General features: G+C 43.4%; 1 protein-coding gene across 1 annotated transcript in view; it reads right to left on the reverse strand.

Moving 5' to 3' along the window:
- The window catches only part of NAV2 (neuron navigator 2), a 463718-nt gene that overhangs the window by 10707 nt on the left and 425585 nt on the right, over positions 1–27426 (reverse strand). The window contains 8 exon segments of the mRNA XM_030200720.1: positions 3005–3076; positions 4846–5000; positions 9186–9421; positions 12046–12214; positions 16028–16123; positions 18237–18334; positions 18719–18872; positions 20823–20976. Coding sequence (XP_030056580.1) covers positions 3005–3076; positions 4846–5000; positions 9186–9421; positions 12046–12214; positions 16028–16123; positions 18237–18334; positions 18719–18872; positions 20823–20976 — 1134 coding nt within the window.

Here is a 27426-nt window from a genome sequence, read left to right on the forward strand (position 1 = left end):
TGAACACAACTTGGACGTGGAGCCACAGTGGGAGGCTTAAGAGAATCCCTATCCTCCTGTGGAAGCGGGTAAAGTCTAGCCATTGCCGAAGCCACTTTACAAGGGGTGTCAGGCGCATTTCACTCCGCCAAGATCATATCCCTAAGATCCTTATTCATAGGGAAAGACCATGAAGGACACTGAATCCCGTCAACCAAAGGAGCCTCCACAGGTTCAAACTTAAGCGTAGAAGAGACCTGGTCTATTAACTCCGCTAACTCATCTCTGTGACAAATTCTGACCAAAGACAGGTCTTCCCCAGGTATCAGAACATCCCCTGCCTCAGCTGGCCCCAGGGAATCTTCCTCCTCGAGGTCACTGAGGCCCTTCTCCGACAAGGGAAGCAAAGAGACCTTCAGTTCCTCAGCCCAGTCAAAGCGAGGTCTTTTTGCTACCACCAGACCTGATCCCACAACAGGAGCATCACCCCAGACTGGATCACCTGCCTTCTAAGCCTGATATAAAGACCAAACAAACTCAGGAGGGAAACCCATCCCTCCTGAGCACTCACCCACCAAAGTGGGGCCTGAGACAGAAACCTCCTGCAACAGCTGAGGCGATCCCGAAGTGCGGGAAGAATCCAAGATGGCGGTGGTTCCTGCTGAAATCTGGACCACTGTTGCAGAGCCTGCCTACAGAACATAATCTGCCTCAACCATCCCAGAACTGCTCTGCTCTGTGGTCAGATCGGGGCTGACTTTGACTCCCTACAGAAACGACACTGCGTCCCAGGTGTTTCAATTCCCTGGTGCGAGCGTGAGTGGCAGTGCAAAAGCTAGGCCGCACACATCACTGCAGGACCTGAAGAGCCAAATAAAAATAAAGACGTGCAGTGGGAAGAGAGGAAAGTCAGCGAGACCCTCTCCCAGCACAGCAATGAACTGCTCTGCCCTCCCGAACAGCTAAAGGATCGGCACACAGCACGGTGCTCTTTTTTTTTTTTAACTCTCAGTGCTTGAGCCCAGTTGCTGTAGGCTAAGGCACTCAAGGCTCCCACCCTGACACGGCAGCCGAGGCACACAGCTGTCCACTCCAACCGGAGGGCAGAGAAGGGGGAGGGACCTGGGTTTAGGAACCCAATGGGCAGACACGGTCCCACCGGACCCACACCCCAGAAGCACTCCAAAGAACCAGGCACAGGGAACTCTCTCTCTCTCTTTTTTTTTTTTAAATACCTCAATAGAGAGAAGCAAGAAAGCCCCCAATAAACTCAGAGCACCCAAAGTACCCCATTGGGCCTACCAGACCGGTCAGGCTACACAGACTGCACGTCTACCCTCTGCTGGAGACTGAGAAATACTGGCTAGTTGGGTTCTCACAGAATAGATACAGTATCCAAACTCAGGTGTTCTCAGTCTCCCTCTGCTGGCAGGTGTGCATAACCCAAGCGTCTTGACTGGTCTGGAGGGTTACTGAGGAATAACGGCTTTTCCACTTGTAGATCAGCTAAGTATGTAAACAGTAATTTCAGAAAGCTGCTCTTTACAAGTGTAGATGCTCAGACTCCGAGATTTCACATGGATTTCTCACGAGTTTGGTTTGGGCAGACAAATGATTATGGGGTCCTTTTACTAAGGTGTGCTGAAAAATGGCTTCAGGTAGTGTAGGCATAGGTTTTGGGCACAAACCAATCCATTTTTCAGCACGCCTGTAAAAAGGCTTTTTTTAATTTTTTGCCGAAAATGGACGTGCAGCAAAATCAAAATTGCCGTGCATACATTTTGGGTCTGTGACCTTACCAAAAGCCATTGACCTAGCAGTAAATACTCACGCGGTAACCGTGTAATGACCCATGCGCGTCACGCACATTCTTGAACCTCCATTACCCCAGTTGTAAAGGACTTAAATACAAATCAATATATGCATCTAGCTTCTCCTACATCTGTACACAACTATGGAATGCACTACCGAATGCCATAAAAACAACGCATGATTTGATACCCTTCCGGAAACTACTAAAGACTAAATTGTTCAAAAAGACTTGTCAAAATGATCCTTCATAAATGACATGACATCTAAACTCAATCAGAACAAGTTAACAGTGAACTCTTCTATTTGATTAATTTCTTTTTCTTTACTGAACGTTATACACTACCCTTGATTTCAAATTCCTGAAATGTATTATATATCCATTTACTTCTAATGTACCTCATATTTTTTGTACTTATTGTTAATTAATAATATGTATTTCTTACTCCGGAAATGGCTACCGCCATTTTGGCATAATGTAAGCCACATTGAGCCTGCAAAAAGGTGGGAAAATGTGGGATACAAATGCAGCAAATAAATGGCACATGGCGCACGTCCAATACGCACGTCCGAAAATAAAAATTATTTTTCAGACACTCCAAAATTGACATTACCGCATGAGCCACACGGTAGCCGGGCAGTAACTCCATTTTGGCGCGTGTAGACGCTTACCCAGCTTAGTAAAAGGGTCCCTATGTGAGTTAATGTCTGCTGCATTTTACTAAATATGGCCAAAAGTACCTGTATTACCTGTAGATCCAACAGACACAGAGGTTTTCTTGAAATAAGAGACAAGCAGGACAACAGAAAAAAATGTGTCTAGCTCTCTAATCTCAAATAAATATTCACGATTGTTTATTTTAAATCAATGGCGCAAGAAACTAATTGGTACTTCCATCACAGACGTATGGGATTGGAAAAATAGTGACAAATAATAAGGGTAACATGCAATTGTAGAGACTGTAGTTGTGGGAAATGGTGATTCCATGTAGTGTAGCAGTATCTCAGTGTCTTATAAAAAGGACAAAAGAGAGTGTTATGCAGTGTAAAATGCAACGCACAATTGATATTACCATGTTCTGTCTCTCACTGAGACCCTCTCCACTAAACACTCAAGCTAAAAGAAAAATAAAGTGCTACCTTCAAGGTTAATCAACTGTAAATCTTTGTACAGATCTCCCCAGGCACTAGTCTCTTATCCCGTGATGCACTGTACCTGAAATTATGGTGAAGCTGGAGGTTGGGTGTTGATGACGTTGCCTGGTTCATAGTACCAATGATATAAGGACTGAAAGAAACAAAAGAGCACCATCATAATAAATAATGAAAAATAAAAGATTCGCAACACATGGGGCTGGGGCTGGAGATTGACATTCCTAGTTAGGCAGTAATGCATCTAGTATTAAAGGAGTTGATGCACCTGTTGATTCTGCATGGTTTTAAGATTTTATGTTGTTATCCTGTGCAAGTGTAAACTGAAACACATCCAAGTTAAGTTTTATGGGTTCACTTTATACTTGTTGCTATTTTAATAATACATTTGAAATCATTGTTATAGCATTTGTATTTATTGATTATATTTCTCATTTTTGCTCTTACATTTTTCTGTATATTTTTACTTTTTATGTAGTACCTTTGCCTCTCACTTTTTTTGTTCATCTTGTAATGCTGGTCAAACTCCGCACATTGTTCCACCAAGGTAATGCTTTTATATGCATGCGGAGGATACAGTCTTGGGGGTGTGGTCCAGATGGGGATACAAGCATGCACAGTTTTGGATTTTCAAAAATATGAACACAGCTTTGATTTGAGAAATGCAGGTACTTTTCCCTTAGGCAATTTTCAAAGTAAAAGTATCTATTCCAGAACTAACCAATCATTCCGTGGCCATGACCCCCCATCTGCATGGCCACAGAAAGTACAGAACACCCCCCCTAGAGGCACAGGCCACGATTCCCATCTGCGTGGCCATAGAAAGTACGGGACCCCCCCCCCCCCCAGAGGCACAGGCCAAAGACATCTGATGGAGGAATCGTTCAGGTTATGACTCCAAATGTGGGTTTTGCAACTCCATTTGGGATCGTGTCTCATAGTTTGGGAAGCCCTGATCTAGACACTTTCCCTTTGACAGAAAACCTGTGGATTTTACAGCAATGTGGGCAGTATTACAATTTCCCCCTTTAGGGATGGGAAAATCATAAATCTTCTACAAGAGAACCAGATCTAATTCGCTTGATCAGTCAATTTAAATAAAGACTTCCTTCTGTATAAAAATCTTAGGGGTCCTTTTACTAAGTTGCGGCAAAAGGGGGCCTGCGCTGGCATCCGCGTGTTTTTGACGTGCACTGAGGCCCCCTTTTACTGCAGTGGGTAAAAGGCTGTTTCTTTAAAAAATGAAATGGCCGTGTAGCAAGTGAAGCACTTGCTGCCCAGCCATTTCAGCCACTCAATCAGGTGACAGTAAGGGCTCCCGCGCTAACCCTGTGGTAACCTCCAGGTAAACATCGGCGCTACAAAAATAAAAATATTTTGTAGTACCGTTGGAGGTGGGAACTATCGCCAGGCTGCTGCGGTAGCCGGGCAGTACTTCCGGTTTAGCGAGCAGTAAGCCCGCGTTGGGCTTATCGCCACTTAGTAAAAGACCCCCTTAAATTTGGCTCTTATTTCCCACCCCATCCCCCTGTCATGAATGCAACAAGCGTAATTCAATTAGGCTGCCCAACTTATGGATTAGAAATGTAAATAAGTTATACCAGTTTTCCAAAGGGAAAGTATATCTATGCTGCATAAAGTACCCACACACTTTCTATTTAGTGTACAAATTTCTAAGCTTACTTCATATCTTACAAAGTATGTGCTGAAATGTTAACCTCTCTTCAGCCACACTCCGGGGAATGTGTATATTTAAGCACATGCAGGCTCTTTATGTGCATATACTTCATAGAAATCTTTTTCTACATGTAACTCGCTAACAAAAATCATGAATATGCCCCACAACAAAAATGCTGTCATGCTAGATATTTATGCGCAGAGAAGTGGGCAAGCGGTTCCCTTTACCATTTGTGGTATTTGCAGTTCAGGAGCCCATTGAAGATCTCTCCCAGAGAGCTGACGTGGTGCAAATTATCCAGAATGATGACGAGGGGCATATCCACCGCGCTGGTCTCACCATTACACTGATCGGCAAGGTTGGACAGGTACTGACGGAGCTCCTGTAAAAGAACCGCAAACAAAAGTGGCTCGGCTGAGATCAACTTTCCATCAGGCTGAGTTTCCTCTGCAGGGGGCGCAGGAAATCTCACAGTACCCTGTGGAACAGGCATCCTTCATTGCTATTGGCTACTGGGGCCCATGAAGGCTGTAAAACCATTTTTTTTTAGAGAGGTCAATAGAAGAATTACACCTTCGGTTAATTCTTCTATTGACTTTCTGCTGATGGAAACTTTGGAAGTCAAAAGTTTGTGTATATTACCAGATTTGAATAATCCTCATAGTGATCTAAGAAAGATGATGAAGCCTGCAAAGGACCAAGTTCTTAGAACTCTATGTTCTTGTATTGATCGGAGTGCTGGACTTGAGGAATGGGTGGAAGATGATAAAGAATAACAGAGTTTAAGAAGGCAAGAGATAAGCAAGGAGAATCCTCAGTGGCTAGAAAGAGAGAATGAGGATAGAGCATGACCTCGTCATGTGTGTTCAAGTCTAAAGAGCATCACATTTGACAGAACTACCAGAATGTATAGGAAACATATTAATATAAAACGTTGAGAGGTCCTTTTACAAAGGTGTGCGCTAAAAATAAAGATGCGCTAAACACTAGAGACGCCCATATATTCCTATGGGCGTCTCTAGCATTTAGCATGCATTAATGATTACTGCAAACTAAAAATGCTACTGCACCTTTGTAAAAGACCCCCTGAAAGTCTTAACAGAAATTCAACACCATGTGACAAGCAGGGATGTTAGAATCGACCAGCAAGTAGACCTATCTGTGAGTACTAGAGGAGTAACCTAACGTTTAGTGCTAAGGGCTCAATTCCCACTGTAGCTCATCATCCTCCATTGCCCCAGGTGCAAAACATTAGACTGTGTTCGCCCACTATGGACAAAGTACCTGCATATAATAAACGTAAACCTATTTGGCTGTACCACAGAAAGGCGGTATTATCAAATCTTAGATCCTTTATTTTTACTGTAACCATAAGGGTTTGGGGGTGGTAATTTTGTAAAAGAGAGTCTAGGCAAAAAGTCCAACGTATAGATATCTTTATAAAAGAGACCTCATGAAACAGCCCCAGCAGTGCACAAATCCACATACATAAATTTAGACTTCCTTCAAAGACAGAGTAAAATTTGGGTGTATTCTATAAAATGCGCACAGACTTTTTTAGTTCCACCTCCACGCTGCACTAACGGTACCTCCAGGAATGCCTATGTGCCATCCATGTAAAAGTAGGAACGAATGTATGGCCCCTGTACTTTTGGGCACATATACCCCAGTAAAATTGTATAAGAACCTTATCCCGTGAGCAAGGCAAGCTTTACATAGAAAAAATGTGTTACTCATTTACCCCCCCCCCCCCCCCAAATTTACTAAGCCATGCAGCAATGCCAACACAACCTATTGAAAATGAATGGGCTGTGTTGGCGCTAGGACGGGGGGGGGGGGGAGGGGGGGGGTAGGGCCAGGTTATGCTCCTAAATTTGAGAGTAATTTATGCTCTTAAATGTATGCTAAATCTGAGCCTAAATTATTATTATTATTTGTTGCTTTTCTATCCCACGTTTTCCCACCCATTTGCAGGCTCAATGTGGCTTACATATTACCGTTAGCTGCGTTAGCCGATTCCAGTCTGAACGAACACATGGTATGAAAGAATACAAAGTGAATGTGGTGGAATGAGGTACAAGTAGTGTTCATTGCGGTCTTTTGTTACATTGTCTCTCAAGTGTCCAGGTTTTTTATGTTGGGTTGGTGGGGTATGCTCTTCTGAACAGTTCCGTCTTTAGTGCTTTCCGGAAGTTTAGATGGTCGAACATAGTTTTTACTTCTTTTGGCAATGCGTTCCATATTTGTGCGCTTAAGTAGGAAAAGCTGGATGCATAAATTAGGAGCATAAATTTAGGAGTATAGATTACGCTCGTAATTTAGGAGCACAACTTTATAGAAAAAGGCCCTTACTCCCTAGACACAGACACTCGTGTAGCTGGGCTGTCTAGCAGGCTGTGCAGAAGTCCCAGAAGGCCAGATGTTTGGGCGACAGCCATATTAGTATTGCTGACTATTTAGATTACTATAGTTAGGCCTGTGGAAGTGGGGTGCTGGAGGGAACTTACTGGGGATCAGGCACTCTTTTCTACCCAGGAAAACTGGGTAGAAAGGAGAAATAGGAAAAAAAATGTCCTACATAAGGAAAAACGTTGGAGGTGGTCCCACTATGGGGAATAAAATTCTATAACTGGGCTGATTCTAGAAAAGGAACACAGGCAACTGCTCTCCTTTATAGGATACTTGTATAACAGTCAGTGGCGAATACTTGTACCAGCCATAGAGGTGGATAAGTGAGAGCATCTAATTTCCAGCCTTGTAGGAAATTATGCAGTTCCATGCCCCCCCCCCCCCCCCCGGCCTCTGATTTCCGCCGCCCAGCACCTCCCTCCCTCTCTCTCTGTGGCCTCTGAGTGCAAGGAGGACGTGTGCGGGTGCCCCAGCCCTTCGTAAGTGCCAGCTGTTGTTTAAAACATTTTACCTCCTGCTCCGCCGGCAACAGTGAAGTCCAGCACGCACGGACGCCGCTTCACACTGCCTTTGCTTTCGCTTCTGTTTCAGCTGTTCCTCTGGTCCCGCCCTAATTTCCTGTTTGCGGAAGGGCGGGACCAGAGGAACAGCTGAAACAGAAGCGAAAGCAAAGGCAGTGTGAAGCGGCGTCCGTGCGTGCTGCACTTCACTGTTGCCGGCGGAGCAGGAGGTAAAACGTTTTAAACAACAGCTGGCACTTACGAAGGGCTGGGGCACCCGCACACGTCCTCCTTGCACTCAGAGGCCACAGAGAGAGAGGGAGGGAGGTGCTGGGCGGCGGAAATCAGAGGACGGGGGGGGGGGGGCATGGAACTCAGCCTGGAGTGGGGAGGGGGTCCTGAGATGAGAGATGGGAGGTAGGGAGGGGGTCCTGAGATGACAGACGGGAGGAGGAGGAGGAGGAGGAGGGGGGAGAGGGAGGAGGAGGGGGAGAGGAGGGTGGAAAGGAGGAGGAGGGGGAGGTGGAGAGGGGAGGGGGAGGGGGGATGAGGAGGGGGAGGGAGGCAGGTAGGGGGCATGGAACTCAGAGGGGAGGGGGCCTGGAACTCGGAGGACGGACAGAGGGAGGGGGCCCTGGAACCTTGCTAGCGCCTGCTTCCTTTCTTTTGGAAACGGGCCTCTTTTGCTAGTTTACCATGTTACGATGTTCACAATCATTCTGCCAGTGTTGAGGAAAAACAAAAAAATGTCACATCATAGCTTATTGATTAGATAACAGAAGCCTCTGTCAGCTGTGATTGGTCAACAGCTCCAAAACTTCAAAATATGAAATGTAAAAGGTCTTCTCTGAGGGTAAGTCTCCTGGGTAACCAACCATTAGCAAACCCCCTGCCTTTGTCTGTCTACTGGAAATTTATTTATTTAAACATTTCTATTCCGCCTACAACTAAGTGGATTACAAAGCTACATACATAATAAAACCCTGACAAATAAAATCTAAGATAAATCTCAAAGAGATCATGACTCTTCAATCATAAATCTAACACAAGAATCAACTCCATGCATTCGCAAACATATGTGTCTTCAATTGTTTACAAAATTGATCTCTGCTAATACACAATCTTAAATAACCTGGCAAATTGTTCTAAATTTGTGGGCCTGCAATCGAAAAGGCTGCATTCCAAGTAGCTTACAGTATGCAGCTTAGCATTTGTCAAAAACATCAAATTTTTTAGACTGGAATGACCTTGAAGGTTGGTACACATGAATCACCTCTTTAAGATAGCAAGGGACACATTCTGAATGCAATACTTGCTGGATCAGACGTGCCACCTTGTACTGCACTCAGGAGTAATTGAAAGAAAAGATGACATTCACAGACTAGCTCTGGCTACATCCAGCAGACATTCCCATTATACACCGACAAACAAAAGAAAAACTTCAGCAAGTTAAGAAGGATGATAATGGATGAAAAACAGCTGCAATATTTAATTTTGGGTAAAAAAAATAAGTTCTAATTTCTGTTATTCTACTTGCAAACATCTGTCTGACTTGTCTGTCTGTCTCTCTATATATAGACAGATGGATTTTTTAATTTCTGGAAGGCACATTTTAATACAATGTTAACAGCAAACAAAGAAACCCTTTTTCTTCTTACCTTACTGGATTTGTGGTCTACATTAAAAGTAGCAATGACGCCATCCGTCAGCTCTCTGCCCTCCCTCAGTACCATGTACTCAGACAAATGATGTGCCAGGTAGGTTTTGCCGGTGCCGCTTGGACCAGACAGGATTATTCGTCTGTGTTCCATCAGAAGTGAAACGTACCGCTGCAGTGTGGGCTTTGGAATCAGCGTTTCAAATACCAGGCAATCCAAACTGTTCTCTGAGACGCCTGTATTAAAATGAAATGGAGTTAAAAGTAAGTTTTGTGTGACGGAGAAGCCCCTGTGCAGAAACACAAGGCTAGAGGATTGCTATAGGTGTTTCAACTCATATATCTGCTGTGCTCACTGGATCAAATACTCAGTCTTTCTATGGCAGGTAAATGACATTTCTGCAATGCCAAAAATTGGATGGAGATCAAAATCAGAAATGATACAAATTATATATCTAAAAAAGCACAAAAGGTGACTGAGCAAACAGATCTGTAGCTACCAGCTCCACGTGTTTGACAGAAAAGAGGTCCTTGGCTATTTAGGTCCTGGAGGAGGCTCCTGGAAGGTGCATTTTGTTAAACGTGTTTATAGTCTACAACCCAATGTTAATCTTCCACTGCAAAATCAATTTAATCTAATTGAGCTTTTATAACCTGCTTCTTTCCATACCGGGGTTCAAGGTAGTTTACAGATTACATTACACAGTAACAATAATTTCTAATACAGCAGGATTCATTACTATCTAAGGCCCAAATCATTCGTATCCAATGCAAGAGCAAAGATTGCCTACCAATAAAAAAATATCCTAATTTCATCTCCACCACAGCAAATTCCGCAAACAGCTGGCTGTGAGTATTGTAACAAAGGAGAAGGGGGAAAATAACTTTTTGGTGTATGATGTCCTTTCGTTGGAAGCATGGCATGCAAAATCCAATAAATATACAATAAGTGTGTTTTCTTACAATAAACAAAAGTGACCTTCAGATGGAAACTGCAACTGACCAGGGCTTCATTTATTTGGGCTAATATCTTGTCATGCCATTGCCACGGGAAAGATGTATTCCTGCAATTACTACATTGGAATAGTAAGTAGAAAATTGTACTATGGGACTTTCTGTGACCTTGGTAAAGTCATTTTATCATCCTGAGCTTCACGTGACATGATCAGGATAGCTTGGGGGTTTTTTTGTCTTGCCTTTTTTCTCTACAAACTTTCACACGGTCTCAGTTCAAGTACGTAACTTTTTATTTATTTATTTCACCAAGTGGCTGCACGTATGTACCTGAACGATTAGATTACAGAGCATGCTAGACATTTATTTGGGTAGAAAATGCTGAGAAAATCAAAATCATTAACACATGATTATAAAACAGCCCATTGGAAAGCTGCAAATTCACATCTCTCCAAGGTAGGAGTAATTGCGTGTGTTCCTGTGCCGTATGAATTAGCAAAATAATACCCAAGTGCTAATCCAACCCATCCTCCATCCCCAGGAATGCCCGCGTCTAATTGTGCAAAGGCAGCTGCTATGTGAATCGATTTTTTTTATTCTTTGAAGAAGTACAGAGTAGGGGACACTCAATGAAGTTACATGGACACACTTTTACAACGAATAGGAGGAAATATTTTTCCACTCAACAAATAGTTAAACTCTGGAACTCACTGCCGGAGAATGTGGTAACAGCGGTTAGCATATCTGGGTTTAAAAAGGGATTGGACAAGTTCCCGGAGGAAAAGTCCATAGTCTACTATTGAGATAGACATGGGAAAGCCACTGCTTGACCTGGGATTGGTAGCATGGAACAGTGATACTATTCGGGTTTCTGCCAGGTACTTGCGACCTGGATTAGCCATTATTGGAAACAGGATAGTGGGCTAGATGGACCATTGGTCTGACCCAATATGGCTATTCTTATGTTTTCCTTGCCTGTACTTTTATGCATGCATATGTGTCTACATGAATATTTTCTCCTGAGCACTAAAAGAAATATCAAAGAAACAAAATGATGAGGATGATGAAAACTGTTTTTTAAAGGAGAGCAGAGGATTCATTCATCCAGCCAGACGGTTAAAATAGACTGCAGTAAGGGAAATTGGCAGGCATGTGCTCAAAGGTCTTTCTAGGTTTTTCTGAGCTACAGGACAGCTCATCTGTCCGTGGCACCCCGGACAATACCCCCAAGTATGTGGCTGACTCATCCCCTCTCTTCCCTGTACCTTGAAAAAGATGGAGACAGGAGGGCAAGAGCAACACCTCCTCCTGCCTCTGGACCTGCTCTGCCCTGGGCAGGGGCTGGGAGCCACCATTTTGCACAGGGTGGGCCCAGAGCCAGGAGGAGTTGCTCCTGCCTTCCTGTCTCCATCTTTTCAAGGTAGGGGGGTCACTAGACCACCAAGGTGATTCTTGCTGGGGGGGAGGGGGCGGGGGCCACCAGGGATTATGTAGTGGAAGGGGTGGGGGTACTAGACTACCAGGGAGTTTTTTTGAGTTGTGCGGGAGGCTCAAGAGGGGGGTCCACTGGACTTCGGTGGACCCCCCCCCCCAGCAACTGAAAAAACTCTAAGTTGCGAACAGCGACCAATGTTCAGAAAAGGATCTGTGCATCTCATTTGCATGCGATCCCCTTTGTGAACTTGAGAAAATCCACTGCTTGTTTTGGGATCTGGATTGGCCACTGTTGGAAACAGGATACTGGGCTTGATGGACCTTCGGACTGTCCCGGTATCGCAACACTTATGTTCTTATGTAACACTTTGTGAATTACAACATGCCCCAAGAACCGAGAGCACTCAAAAGAACCCTGCTGAATGTGGAAATTTAATACCTGACAGGAGAAAATACAGACTCAACTTAATTACCTTTGACAGTGACTGAAATGGTGGTGTTTTCGCCAACCAAGTAGCCACAGGGTAGCAGCTCAGGCGTCTCGGCATTGTTGGTGCGTTTGATTTCCCCAATACTATAACCCAGAACGCTGTCCGAATTCAGACCCAGATGAGTTACAGGATCTATATGAATGATGTATTCCTAGGAAGCAAAAGTCAGCTCTCAAATGATCAGTTAATTCACCAACTAACAGAACAATTTTCAAAAGATATAGGGGGTAACTAAAGGATTAGAAAGCCTGATCTGCTGAATATGACACACCCCATGTAGCAGTTAAAAATACAGGCACACTAACATCACATGAATTTTTAGCTAAGGGACATTCCAGGGGGCCATGTTTAGATCCAGACAGTAAAACAACATGGTGACACAGTTAATGACAGCAGAGAAAGACCAAGATGGCCCATTCAAGGTGCCTGGTTCAGATTTATGCACCCTGCAGAGGTACATATGAGTTTCCACATCACCTCAATTTCTTCTCCCCACATCTTTCATACAACTTCAGCCCTTTCCTCCCCCTTACCAGCTAAGATAAAGATGGATATTCAATGCCGGGCCTTGTGTGGGCTCCAGCATTGAATATCTGGGTTTGATTGGTCAGAAGTAGCTAATGGTACTGATGCAGGTCCTGGCTGAATATCAGGCAGAACTCGCATATGTATTTCTGGTCTGGTTCCCCTACCCCAATCCGATCCCCCTCCATCCCTTCCCTCCTCATAAACAAAGGCAGGAACAATCCTCACTGGCTCCTGCTGATCGCAGCTCCATATACAAAATGGCTGCCTTGACCTCTAGGAAGTATTGCGAGGCTGCCCCTAGAGATCGAGAAAGCCATTTGTATATGGAGCCACGATCAGCTGTAGCAAGTGTGGTGGGGGGGGAGGGGGTTGCTCCTGCCCTGATGATCTCTACACCACCACAGATTTCAAATGTAGATCGGGAGGGCTGTAGGGTATGAGGGAACCATGATGGGTTTAGAAGGCTCGGGGGAAAGGAAGGGATGGAGATCAGATTGAGGGTGAGCCTTTGCTTTTAGGGAGAGGGAAGGGAAGTGGATTGGGCCTTTTGACCTTGGAGAGAGGAGAGCAGGACAAGATCAGCATGGGCCTTTTGAACTTGGGAAGGAGGGAGGAGTGGAATTGGGGGGGGGGCATGCGTCATGAGGGGGAGGGGATTACTTTGGAAGCTACAGGCCACTACCCAGAAGCTATGTGGGTGCTGGCTGATTTTCAGTGGTAGCATCTGCACATCTAACTGGACAAAGTTAGGACTGCTATTTACATTAAATGCCCGATTAGCTATGTCAGCACAGGTACTGAATATTGCCAGCACCCACATAACTCCAGGCTCTATCCTCAGAATGCCCCTCTCCTGCCTGGATTTGATATGGCTGGTTAGTGCCAATACTCAGCAGCACTGCCCCGCGGATGGCCACTTGAGACGCATTACGCAGGCAGGAACCTCTCCTCCCCACTTAAATCACTTTGAATATCGAACCCTACATTTTCAAAATGTATATGTAAGTTTGCCTCTGATCCTCCACCCATAGAAACAGTAGCTTATTTCAAATGTTGTTGAAAATTATGTGCTTGGAAAAGTATCTCTACACGTTGCACCCATGATAGCTACTCAAATTTGCCCCCTGTATTTTCAGTGTGGTTTCCTGTCTTTGTGATTTCTCTCTTAAGAAAATGGTTTACTGTCAGTGTAGACTGGAGGAAAGACCTAATTCCTAAACAACATTTTAAATTTTGATAATAGCAGGGACCAAATGACAACACCACATGTAATATAACCTTTGTTGCAGCTTGATTACTTCTCAGAAAAAAATGGTTTTGATTAAAATTTAAAAGTATAGAAAGATAGGGAGTACTTATAGCTGAAGTGCTCACCTAACTATATGAAAGCAGAATTCAAATGTATTAACAAATGAAGCCATTAAAAAGCCCTGACACAACAGCAAATGTTTAGCAAACAGAGCAAGCAATGCTTACACGTGCTGGACCCTTGGAAGGAAAAATATGCTTTTTCCAACAGATCACAGCAAAGGGTAAAAGCAACATTTAACACTGCTCCCAGCAAGGGGCACCAAACATCAATACTTCATTTAATGAATGTGCCACTTAAATCAAGTTAAAATAAATGCACTTTTTGTGCAGATGCCATATTCTCTGGATCCAAGAGATTTAATGAGCACTCTAGTGACGCTTAGGCACCTACAAAACATCACAGATTAACATTAGCCCCAGAAAGATGAAATTTAAACTTAATAGTTTCCTTTCTTTTAATCCAAGCGAGTAGGTGTATGTTGTCCTGCCTAAACCCAAGTGCCTGGACTGGATGATAAGGTGAATTAATTTCACACCATCCTCTGACCTAAGAATTAAATTTCCAAGGCTAAAAAAAGAAAAAGAAAAAAAGACCGATATTTCCCCTCCTCCCCCCAACTCACCTACTTACTTCTCTAGCCCTTGAATTAGTCATTATGAAAGGGAGTAAGTTGCTGGTGAGTGGGTTAGTGAATCAGTGAGGGCAAGCTATGTGATAGAGTGTGTGCAGGGGGTGGTGGGGAATACGGAGGCCAAGTCCCTTTGGTTCAGGGGTCCCAGACTGGACTAGAGAGACTACCAGTTCTTACTTATTTGGATTTAGCTCATCCCTTTCCACTGGTAGCTTAAGTGAGTTCTATTCAGGTAAAGTGCGTATTTCCCATTCCCCACAGGATCTGGGATCCAAGCTTGTACCTGAGACAATGTAGAGCCAAGTGGTCTAATCTCAGGGAAATTTCAGCGGAGACAGTTTTAATTCAAATGTTTCAAGGCGGAAATTAAGAACAGTAGTAAAGTTAGAGACATTTACTACTATTTTAGCTCAACTTCCAATGTAAAGTGGCCCAGTGGTTAGGGTGGTGGACTTTGGTCCTGGGGAACTAAGGAACTGAGTTCAATTCCCACTTCAGGCACAGGCAGCTCCTTGTGACTCTGGGTAAGTCACTTAACCCTCCATTGTCCCATGTAAGCCGCATTGAGCCTGCCATGAGTGGGAAAGCGCGGGGTATAAATGTAACAACAAAAAAAATCAGCAAAACTTTATATACAAAGTTGTACTTTTTTGAAATTTTACCAATATACTTGCATAATATTTGCTTGCTGCATCGTGAGTTAAAACAAAAAGTTAACTCAATGATACATTTTAGGAGAAATTAGATCTTATCTGATAATTTTCTTTCCATTATCCTTCCCATTATTCCAGAACATGTGGAATAGCTGTGTCCATCATCCAGCAGGTGGAGATAGAGAACTGAAAACTGAGCTAAGACATATCTCTCTCTCTCTTGACATCCAGTCCAGCTCCACAGTATTTATGTAGATAAGCAGTAAGGATAATACTCAGAATGAACACAACAACCTTAAATAACTCGCTAACCTAACATCAGTCCACTATTTGCTGAAAACCCTGGCTAGACAGTTCCCATTCTCCCGGGTCCAAAGAGTGCCTGTGACAAAGTCCCCCTCCACATTCAAGGACCCAGTGATGTGAGCTGCTGATAAGCAGAGATTTTTCTCTGTCCTCCTCATGAGGGAGACCACCTCCACTGCTACTGGATGGCTGCAGGTCCTGCCTTGCTTGTTGATGTAAGCCACTGCTGTCACATTGTCGGAGAAAACTTGGACCGGGGCCCCTACCAGAAAGGGAGTTAGTCACGCAAGGCACTCCGCACTGCCCTGAGCTCCAAGCAATTTATCGACCACTGAGACTCCTGTACCGTCCATGTGCCCTGTGCCAGATGGAACTTGTAATGAGCTTTATTCTGTTCCCTCTCAAACTGTTGTTTAGCTGGCTGGAATTATTTGACAACAGAACTTAACTTATCCAAGTTTAAAGTTTTAAAGTTGTATTAAAGACTACAGCTCTGCGTGAACAGCTAAGATGGATGAACATAAAATTACCTACCTTAAACAAACGTCTAACAACACCATCCAACACATCCCACTTCGTCTTGCCACTAACACCGATACAGCCAATAAGGAAAGAGTGTAGTCTGGCATCCTAAAGCGATAAATACAGTAATTAGGTGAAGGAATAATGAAACAAACACAGAAATAGGTAAAACTGCAAGACGGAAGCCATAATCTGCAGTTGTCAACCTTGTGAATACAGTTCAAACCATCACGGGCGCTTGGAACTTCGATCATGTAATCCCATTATGCAACATGAGCTTTGCTTACCAATTGCTTCGAGAATTCCTTTCAAGATCTTGAACTTAATGGTAGTATATCTGGTGCACAATTTAATGTGGCCTATTAATTCCTTACACTTCCTTTACAGCTCTTCTTTCAGACAAATCAGGTTAGATTTTATAAGCAATTCTACTCTCAGTGTTTCATTCTGTACATTACGAACAATTTTCCCCTAAACCTGAGGCTAGAGACATCCTTTATGAAATTTAAGAGTGGTCTCAAGACACATTTACAAAAGTGTTTGATTCCTAAGCATCTTCTCTAGAGCCACAGTTATAGCTACTGCTTAATTGAAGGAGGAGTGGAAAAGAAGTGGGCCTGGAGGCCGCAGCAGAATGACTTTTCCCTTCATTGCTATCTTTCATTTGCCAAAATATGAAACTGTTTTTTTATATATCACAGGCATTTGCTATGTAATAAAAAGCCTTTGACTGGTATAAGGGCTCAAGTTAGGTATGGAATTACACGCTGAGCTAGTATTCTATAAAAAAAAACCTTTAAAGACTCTGCTCTTCGTGCATCATCCTGGCACCTTACTTTGGACACCTTGTACAGAATTCCCCCCTAAATGCCTCCTGCAGGTATAAGAATGAGACACCTTCTACAGGTTTCAAATGGTCTACAAATTATGTGGCCGGAGCAATCCCCAGTCACTTCTGAAGGTAAGTCACACACACACAAAACCCCAAGTCACTTGGTACACCATCAATATTTCCTTAAGTGCAAATCAATATATATATTTCAGAAGAGGCTCTACCTATAGATATATGCTGTGGCTCAGAACTTTCAAGATGGCATATTCAGGGTGTGGCTTGGTTATTCTGTATTTTACTACTATCCTAAAAATTATCACCCTGGGCATTTACACCTGCTTTGCATTACATCTAACTGTGGACTAATTTCTGATTTGCACCTGTGCTTGGGAGGAGAATGTGCGGTGGGAACTGTGCTTAACCAGGTGGTGTTGAAAACCACCTTAAAATGTCAAAAGTTTTGAGGATTGGCTTCTTAATCAGTTCCCCGCAGACATGCAGTTTTACAAAGTCTACCATTTGCAGATATAGGGAGTGATGCTCTATACTGGGCGCTAATATTTACACACCAGTTATTCAGGTAAATATAAAAAATAATATCACATACATGCCAGACATGCACTTAAGCACCATTACAGAACTATGGGGCCCTTTTACTCAAGGGCTGCCACGCGGCAACCCGGAATTACCACCTGCCCAACGCGGCCAGTGGTGGTAGTTCCAACTCGAGCGAATGCCATTTCTGGCACTACAGAAAATAATTCCATCATTTCTAGCGTGGCGCTAACCCAATAGTAATTGGGCAGCACCGCACGCTCAATGGGTAGCGGTAAGTGCCCTACCTGCATGGCCACGTGGTAAGAACAATCACCACATGACCACATCTTTTTTAAGGGCTTTTTACCCGCTGTGAAAAAAAAAAAGAGCCTTGGTTCGTGGCAAAAACGGCCCTCTCTGCTACCGCAGGGCCCTTTTTACTGCAACTTGGTAAGAGGACTCATATGCACATTTCTTACATAGGGGTCCTTTTATTAAGCTGTAGGTCTTTTCTATGTACTAAGGCCATTTTTACCACAGCTTGAAAATGGCCAAGTTTCCATTTTCCCAATTAATGGTCATGCGCTAATGTTGCCATTAGCTCAAAGCCGTTACTAAAAATTAGCACAAGCCTTTACTGTCACCTATTTTGTAGGCTGTAAGGGCTCATGCGCTAATCTTGCACGAATCAATTAATGTGCGGTAATGTGGCTGCACTAACTGATTATCACTGTCACGACCACTCTCCGCCCCCCCCCCCCAGATACGCCCCTCCTTGAAAAATTCAGAAATATTTTTTTAGCACCTGAAAAAGATACAAAGGGGCACATCTTAAAATGGGAAGCAACCAACCTCATGCCACTTCATATCAGCCTGAAAGCTGACGACTATTTTAACACGACGACCTTCCTTTCTCATGGCACCATCCCCGGTATCATCCAATAGCATGTCTGCGAATACAAGAGATTACAAATAACGTCAGTTATAGCTTCCTCAGATCTAGACTGGTTCTTAATTGACAGGCAAAAGAGTCAGTCTTCCCTAAGATCCCTATTTCTCTATCCTTGGAAATATCATAATTAGTTATTACAAATAATTAAATGGATCAAAACACAACTTTACCCTGAGTACACAAGTGAGTCTGCAATGGAAAGCATGCAGAGAAAGCAGGGAAAAACAAAATACAATAAAGTGTGGATAGGCCATGCGGTTTATGTCTGCTATCACTCTCTATGTTTTTTTGTAAAATGCCAACTGCAGGATATGCCACAGCTGTGGACTCATATCGTTAGAACCGCATCCCTCGTGTCCACAGTAATCACAACTCCACTCACCGAGACTGCTGGACTCTGTGAGGCTGTGCTGGGAGAGGCCAACGGACTGCCTTGGAGATGATGAGATGGACACCTGGGACTGAGCTCTGCTACAGCTGCCCTGGTTTTCCGATTTCAGTCTGTCATTCTCTGCTTTCAGTTTCTCAATCTCACACTGAAGTGTCAATGATAACAAGAATCACATCAGCAATGAGAGCAAGAGTGTGCTCCGTAAGTTAGAATTTAATTATTCTTCAGGCAGTTTAATTACATTTCAATTGTGAAGAACTTATTTTTTATTTATTTAGAAATAGTTATACAGTACCTTTCTGGACCAAACTATACTGAATTGCAACTATGGCTGTGGTTAGTTTTTGTCTCACACTCGTTTATCAAATGCCCAAATCATCACAAACCAACCCCTGAAAGGACCTGGGAATGGGAGGATGAACAAACTAAGGCCCTCACTTAGCAAACTGTTTTAATGTTTTTCTGTTAATGCACATTAATTACAAAATTCTGCCGTAAGTGTCCAGGATGTTCCCAGCCCTTGGGAGAAGTCAGTCCTGTCACTAAATACAACGATCACTACTGCACATTAACAGCACAGCCACTAACATATAATGCAGTTTAATTTAATTCAGTTAAGTATTCACATCCTGTACCACACCCTAGGTGCACATGTTCCATGATAGAATACCAGCGTAAGCGGCTATCAATGTGCCTAAAATGTAGGTGCCTGTGGTGTAAGTGCACAGATTTAAGTGCAGCAGGAACGTGTGTAACATATTACGCATTAAGTGGGAGCCACCAGATGTGTGTCTATGCTCCACCCGTGTACACACCCTTGCAAATCTGCGCTATGTAAGTTAAATGAGTTATTTGCAGAACAAGGGTTAGACACTACATTAGCACATATGTTCATAAATACCAGCATTCTAAACATTTACATGCATAACCCGCACATAAATATGAGCGGCTAGATTACAGCATCGCACTTCTAACTGCTTACCCAGCAGATAAGGTGGAACAGTTAGCTATACTTTCCATAAAAGCTTAAGATCAAGTCAAGTACCTTTTTATTAAGGAAAAAATTAACAACCTGGTTGTCTGAGGAACTACTTAACAAGGAAGGTTGGGTTACTTGGCTTGTGTTAAAAATAGCTCTAAATAATGTGGCTTTGTAAATAGGGTCCTAAAGTTATTGAAACTCCCTAGGGATGTACAGAATTATGAAATATCCACAGAAGAGAACATTTAAGTAAATATTGGAATGACACAGTCACAGAAGAGATCTTAGAAAATACTTTGGTTGGTTTAATGAAGAAGAGTTTTCAAACTTTAGGCTGTAACCCCAAAAGGTGTTGAAAAACCTGCGTTTGGGATCGTGACCTGGGTAGGCGCTATTTAGAACATCATTGTCCTGCATCCGCTGGAGGTCACACACTTTCAGTGGCTGTGTGAATTAGGGTCACAGCCGCCAAAAGATTGGTGAGTGCTGACCTAATTCTTAAAAAAAAAAAAAAAAAAAAAAACACCTGCAGATAAAGACAATTTTCAAACTGCCCACTTTGAGACAATATCTGCAGCTTCTTTTGGTATCAATTTTCAAAGATGGCTTCTCTTTGAAATTTGCAGTGGGCACAAAAGTGCCTGTGGACATTTGCTCCTGCTCTTCCTATGGGTACTTTTCTCATGGAAAGCACCATGCTCAGATTTGAAAATTCAATCTGCAAGTGTTTTCTCCCCTGACCACACCACATTTAAATGCAGTTTACAGCGCACAAGCTGTTGGACAAGTGTCCTTTACCTGCATTCAGGAATGGCAATTTCAAACAGACAAATTTACCCTCATAAACTGCTATTTACCTAGGTAAATGGCTAAAAGAATTGTCTTCAAAGGGGGAACGATGGTTTAGCACCTTCAGTACTATGCCTCAGTGTTAACAATACAAAATGAATCCTTCTTCCCCTGGAAGTTGCCATCAGTCCACTATCAACCAAACAGCCACAGCGTGTTCCCCACCCCAAAGGCAGATGTTTGCCCATGTCCAAAAAATGTAGTACTGTCTGTAAAGAGGCAGCACAGGGGTGTGACCCATCTTTCGGCCTCATTCTCACCCACCTGCATCCTGTTCATAGCCTCCCGCAGCTGGTCGAGCTGGTGAGCTGAGCTTAGGGCCTCCAGGCGAATGTCTGTCAGTTTCATCTCCTTGTCCCGTAGCTCACTGCGCAACTGCAGCACACTCTCCGCCTCGCTCTCCGTGCATTCAGAAATGCTGCAGAAAAATTCAACAACCAAACAGAAGCCTTGTGACTAACGTCTAAGGGGGGTCAAACAATTAGACATCATTACATGCACTCAATATATGGTGTACAAGAATTACTTGAGACTATTTGGGTGGTGAAATGAAAGTTCACTAATCTGATACAGCAGGACTTGCTTGTTGAAAACCTGGGTTGAGTCAATGAAGCTCAGGTTTATGCTGTTAAAATTGAATAAATGAACAGAGATTTCAGGTACTAGGATGATGAAGTAGATTATGTGCCCATTGTTGCCAAAATATTGTGTAATCTAAAGCATTTTGGGGAAAAAAACCCCACTGAGAATTTATAAAAAAACTTTCCCTGAAGAGGTGCTGACATTCGCTGTTTCATAGATTGCTTGAGAGCCACATGTCCCCCCCCCCCCCCAAAGCCTCATACGGCTTCTGCTGCTGCTGCCACCACTGAACTCCACCCGCCCCCCCCCAAGCCCCCATCTACCACCAGCAATGGCCTGAACTCCCCCACACCCCTGTATATATATCACTATTTTCTTATATGACTGGCGACCTTTATGAACATCTGAACTAATCCTCTGGGCCAAAACAAATCTAGACCGGAAGCTGTGCAGGCAAAAACGTTTGTCGCAATTAAACTTGTGTTCCAGCTACTCAGTGAAATGAACCTAGTGGAAAAACACAGACACAGCTCTGGTTTCCAAAATGAATTTAAAGCATTCTGCTCTGTCTTTCCTCTTATACAAGAACATTCAGTTTGAAATGGGTTTGAAAGGAACAGGTGATTAAATGAACTGGAAATTAAACTGGCAGGTTCAGATGGTTCTGTGGCTTCACTGGTTTATTTTCAACATATCTGATTTTTTTCCTCGATATGCTTACCCAAGGCAGCTCAGGTGACCCAGCAGAGAATGGAAAAGTCTGATGTTTGTTTGGGCATAGCTTTCTTCTACAAAATTCCCACCTCTTATGAAAATGCAAACTCAGGATGTGCATTGTACACAAATGCCTGACAAATATTTCACAGTATGACTTTGAAAGGGAACTGCTAGCCCTTAAGGATTTTGTCTAAAACAAACATCTCTTTGAAAACTGAGAAAAAGAAAACTTCTCCAGCCTCAAGAAAACTGTTCAGCACTTAACATTAGTCTATCAAATTCATCTCTCTAAAGAAAAAAAAACCTGTATTACATTCCCAAGTCTACAGACAGCTACTAAGATACCCCACCCAAGATTCTTTACAAGTTTTTGACTTGCTGCCGCCATGGTGAACCTCATTAGGCTTAAACATGTCACACCGCCCATGTACCTAGTGGATGAGACTCTTCTCTGCTCCATACAAAGAGTGGGACTTCTCTACAACATCCCTGTAGGTCTCCTCTATGTACCTCTCTGTCTCCCTCAGCTCCACCAAGTCTGCTACTGTAGCCTCAAGAGAACGGACACGTTCTCTGAGAGCTTGGAGCTCTTTGCATCGGGCACACACATATGACATCTCACCAACTGGGAGATAGTCATACATTCGACACTCAATACAAAAGACTGGATTGCACCCCTCTTGCTGCTGGACTGCTGACTCCACCTTAGTGTTTTTGAGTTTTTCAATAATTTAAAACTTGCTACAGTATTAAGGATATTAGCCTAATACAAAAGTGCCTTTTAGTTTATGTGGAGGGGGATAATCGAACGCGAACGCCTATCTCCATGGGCGTCTATGTCCGAAAATGGGTACGTGAAGAGGCGGGACAGACCGTATTTTCAAAAAAATGGACGTTTTTCAGCTGGGCGTTTGTTTTTTTTAGCGATAATGGAAACTAAAAAAGCCCAGCTCAAAAACGTTCTAATCCAAGCCATTTGGTCGTGGGAGGGGCCACGATTCGTAGTACACTCGCCCCCCTGACATGCCAGGACACTACTACTACTACTACTATTTAACATTTCTAGAGCGCTACAAAGTGTACGCAGCGCTGTACAAACACAGAAGAAAGACAGTCCCTGCTCAAAGAGCTTACAATCTAATAGACAAAAAGTAAAGCATTTAAATTTAAAATATTTAAGCAGTCAAGCACAAGAGAACAGTCACAGAAGGACAGAAGATGTTGAAGGGTGGTCAGTGTGATTAGGTGTAACTCTGGTTGGAGTAGTGGGAGAAGGTGATAGAAGAATAGAAATGGGTGAGGTAAAGTAATGAGTGGGTTGATAGGGAGGTTATATAAGACATGTCACTCTAGGGGTGGGTGGGTAGAGGGGTAGGGTGGGTGGAAGCAGGAGAAGGTATTCTCTGCAGCCTATCTGTGAGATGGAAAATGCTCTCTGAAGCTGCTGCTATAAGTTGTTAGTTTTCTCTCCCTGAAAGAGATCCAAGCCACACCCACGAAGTTCAAACTGTCAGTGGGGAGGGTGAGGGGAGGAAATGGCAGTGCTTGATGAAAAAGAGAGCTCAGTTTGATAGGAGATATACTATAGGATGTCATTCTGAGGCCAGGCTAAGTCTAAAGCAGGAGAAGGTATTCTCTGCAGCCTATCTGTGAGATGGAAAATGCTCTCTGAAGCTGCTGCTATAAGTTGTTAGTTTTCTCTCCCTGAAAGAGATCCAAGCCACACCCACGAAGTTCAAACTGTCAGTGGGGAGGGTGAGGGGAGGAAATGGCAGTGCTTGATGAAAAAGAGAGCTCAGTTTGATAGGAGATATACTATAGGATGTCATTCTGAGGCCAGGCTAAGTCTAAAGCAGGAGAAGGTATTCTCTGCAGCCTATCTGTGAGATGGAAAATGCTCTCTGAAGCTGCTGCTATAAGTTGTTAGTTTTCTCTCCCTGAAAGAGATCCAAGCCACACCCACGAAGTTCAAACTGTCAGTGGGGAGGGTGAGGGGAGGAAATGGCAGTGCTTGATGAAAAAGAGAGCTCAGTTTGATAGGAGATATACTATAGGATGTCATTCTGAGGCCAGGCTAAGTCTAAAGCAGGAGAAGGTATTCTCTGCAGCCTATCTGTGAGATGGAAAATGCTCTCTGAAGCTGCTGCTATAAGTTGTTAGTTTTCTCTCCCTGAAAGAGATCCAAGCCACACCCACGAAGTTCAAACTGTCAGTGGGGAGGGTGAGGGGAGGAAATGGCAGTGCTTGATGAAAAAGAGAGCTCAGTTTGATAGGAGATATACTATAGGATGTCATTCTGAGGCCAGGCTAAGTCTAAAGCAGGAGAAGGTATTCTCTGCAGCCTATCTGTGAGATGGAAAATGCTCTCTGAAGCTGCTGCTATAAGTTGTTAGTTTTCTCTCCCTGAAAGAGATCCAAGCCACACCCACGAAGTTCAAACTGTCAGTGGGGAGGGTGAGGGGAGGAAATGGCAGTGCTTGATGAAAAAGAGAGCTCAGTTTGATAGGAGATATACTATAGGTTGTCATTCTGAGGCCAGGCTAAGTCTAAAGCAGGAGAAGGTATTCTCTGCAGCCTATCTGTGAGATGGAAAATGCTCTCTGAAGCTGCTGCTATAAGTTGTTAGTTTTCTCTCCCTGAAAGAGATCCAAGCCACACCCACGAAGTTCAAACTGTCAGTGGGGAGGGTGAGGGGAGGAAATGGCAGTGCTTGATGAAAAAGAGAGCTCAGTTTGATAGGAGATATACTATAGGATGTCATTCTGAGGCCAGGCTAAGTCTAAAGCAGGAGAAGGTATTCTCTGCAGCCTATCTGTGAGATGGAAAATGCTCTCTGAAGCTGCTGCTATAAGTTGTTAGTTTTCTCTCCCTGAAAGAGATCCAAGCCACACCCACGAAGTTCAAACTGTCAGTGGGGAGGGTGAGGGGAGGAAATGGCAGTGCTTGATGAAAAAGAGAGCTCAGTTTGATAGGAGATATACTATAGGTTGTCATTCTGAGGCCAGGCTAAGTCTAAAGCAGGAGAAGGGCACCCTAGAGGTCAGTGCGGTGGACTTCAGACAACGCTCCCACATGCATAGCTCACTTACCACGTGTGCTGAGCCCCCAACCCCCCTCCCCCAAAACCCACTACCCACAAATGTACAACACCACCATAGCTCTTAGGGGTGAAGGGGGCACCTACATGTGGGTACAGTGGGTTTTGCAGGCCTCCCATTTACCAGCACAAGTGTTACAGGTAGGGGGGGAATCCGGGGAGGTCATCCCTGATTCCCTCCAGTGGTCATCTGGTCAGTTGGGGCACTTTTTTGGGACCTGTTCATGAAAAAAAAGGGTCCAAAAAAAGTGACCCAAAATCGCGGTAAAAACACCTTTTTTTTTTTTCGATTATCAGCTAAAGACGCCCATCTCTCCTCGGCCGATAACCACGCCCCAGTTCCACCTTCACCACGCCCCCATCAACTTTACCCATTTCCGCAACAGATTGCAGTTGGAAACGCCCAAAATTAGCTTTCGATTATACCGATTTGGGCGCCCACGGGAGAAAGACGCCCATCTCCCGATTTGGGTCACAATATAGGCATTTTTCTCTTTCGATTATAAGCTGGATAGTATATTATATGATTTATTTAGTGTTTCCTTCTTAGATGGTAATGAAATGTATTTAAAACTCTGTAAGAGCACTCCTTGCTTGTTACCCTAATTACAATAACTGACTATAATTACAATAACTCCCTACACTCCTTCCCTAGAACTCCGTTCACTAGGCAAATCTCTCCTAATTGCACCCTTCTCCTCCATCGCTAACTCCAGACTCCGCTCCTTCTATCTCGCCGCACCTTATGCCTGGAATAGGCTTCCTGAGCCATTACGTCTAGCTCCATCCCTGGCTGCCTTCAAATCCAGGCTAAAGGCCTACCTGTTTGATGCTGCTTTCGACTCCTGACTTGTAACTTTTATCTTATCCTTATGTGTCCTTCTCTTATCCTTTTTGGTCCTGTTTGTCCTGATTTAGATTGTAAGCTCTTTTGAGCAGGGACTGTCTTCTTCATGTTCAATTGTAAAGCGCTGCGTACGACTGATAGTGCTGTAGAAGTGATTTATAGTAGTAGTAGTGAGCCACAAACTAAACAGATGGGTTTAGAAAAAAAAAATAGAACAGAGCTCTTGTAACAATGGTAGAAAAATGGAGCCCTCATGACAAATACATCATGATCAATTTTCACAGAGACTGTGTGGTTTCAAAGCATGTGGCCACTTTTGGATTGCATATTATGCACCTGTTGTTTTGTGTAGACAGACAAGGAAGGTAAACTAAGACCTGGTTTTTCATCTCTATCATAAACACATCCCTCGGAACGCCACCTCTTTCCAATCCAGTATGCTAGCTGTAAAAGCTTGCGCTTTCATCTGAGCAGACCAAGGCAATTTTCAGGCAGGTCAGTCTAGGTGTGATAATCCACTTTAATCCAACTAGATCACTTTGAAAGCCGTCCAAAGACTAATCCTAGGATTAACACAGTCTACAACGTAAGCATGTGCACACTTAAAAATTACTGAAAGAGCTGAGTCAATCGCTAACCCTGCTGACTAATAACCTGCACTAAAGAATTCTACATGCAAAAAACCAAAGAAAGAATTTCTTTCTTTTTTTATTATTAGTTTTTACTGAGAATAAGCCAAGCACAATACATGGAGCCATATAACCAGCATGAATAATTCTTTTTTATAATAACAATAACTCCCTCATCCCCCTCCCTATTTAATGCGAAGTCATGAGAAGTCCATATACTTTTGTGGTAATACCCATGAGGGGCCCAGTTTGTCGATTTGGTTCCTCTTAAGAACTGTCAATTTTTCCATTACAAAACCAAATTTTAACCTTTGGCGCTATCTCATAGCACAGAGTGGATTACAGGACTTCTATTCAGCTGAATCACAAGGCGAGCTGCATAAATGCCACACTTTAAGATCTTTCCAATTGATATCAGTAGAGGTGGTCTCAATAACAGTGGGGCTCCTTAACAGTATTCAAAAACAAGGCCCAGCGCTGGTATAAACATTTCTTCTTAATTCTTTAACGCTTTATTACAAATCTTTCTTGAAGTATAACAGATCGACCTGTTATACTTCAATAAAGATTTGTAATATAGCATTAAAGAATTAAGAATATTTATACCAGCACTGGGCCTTTTTTTTTTTTTTTGAACACTTTAACATCTTGCACGTACAAGGTCCAACCCCATGACACGTGGCCCTATAGAAGAATTACCAACATTTTTTACTTATAATGTTAATGGGCATAGAGTATTTGCTTTGACAACTTCAGTGGCATCAGACTCCTGATGCAGGCCACGTGGCCGAAACACAGGCCCATGTCGAGTGTGCCTTGCTTTGATTAAAGTTTTACAGCAACATTACTGAGTGGTTTCGTTGTAATCTTCGCTGTGTTTGCTTGCTATTCTCTTGAACGAGAGCAATATCACGTTTAAGTCTAGTTAGCTCTTTGTACAATACATTTCTCTTCCTTGAGGAATTGATATCTTTTACAGTAAAAGTCCCCATCGCA

This window comes from Microcaecilia unicolor, chromosome 4 (genome assembly GCF_901765095.1).
Source record: "Microcaecilia unicolor chromosome 4, aMicUni1.1, whole genome shotgun sequence".
NCBI lineage: Eukaryota > Metazoa > Chordata > Amphibia > Gymnophiona > Siphonopidae > Microcaecilia > Microcaecilia unicolor.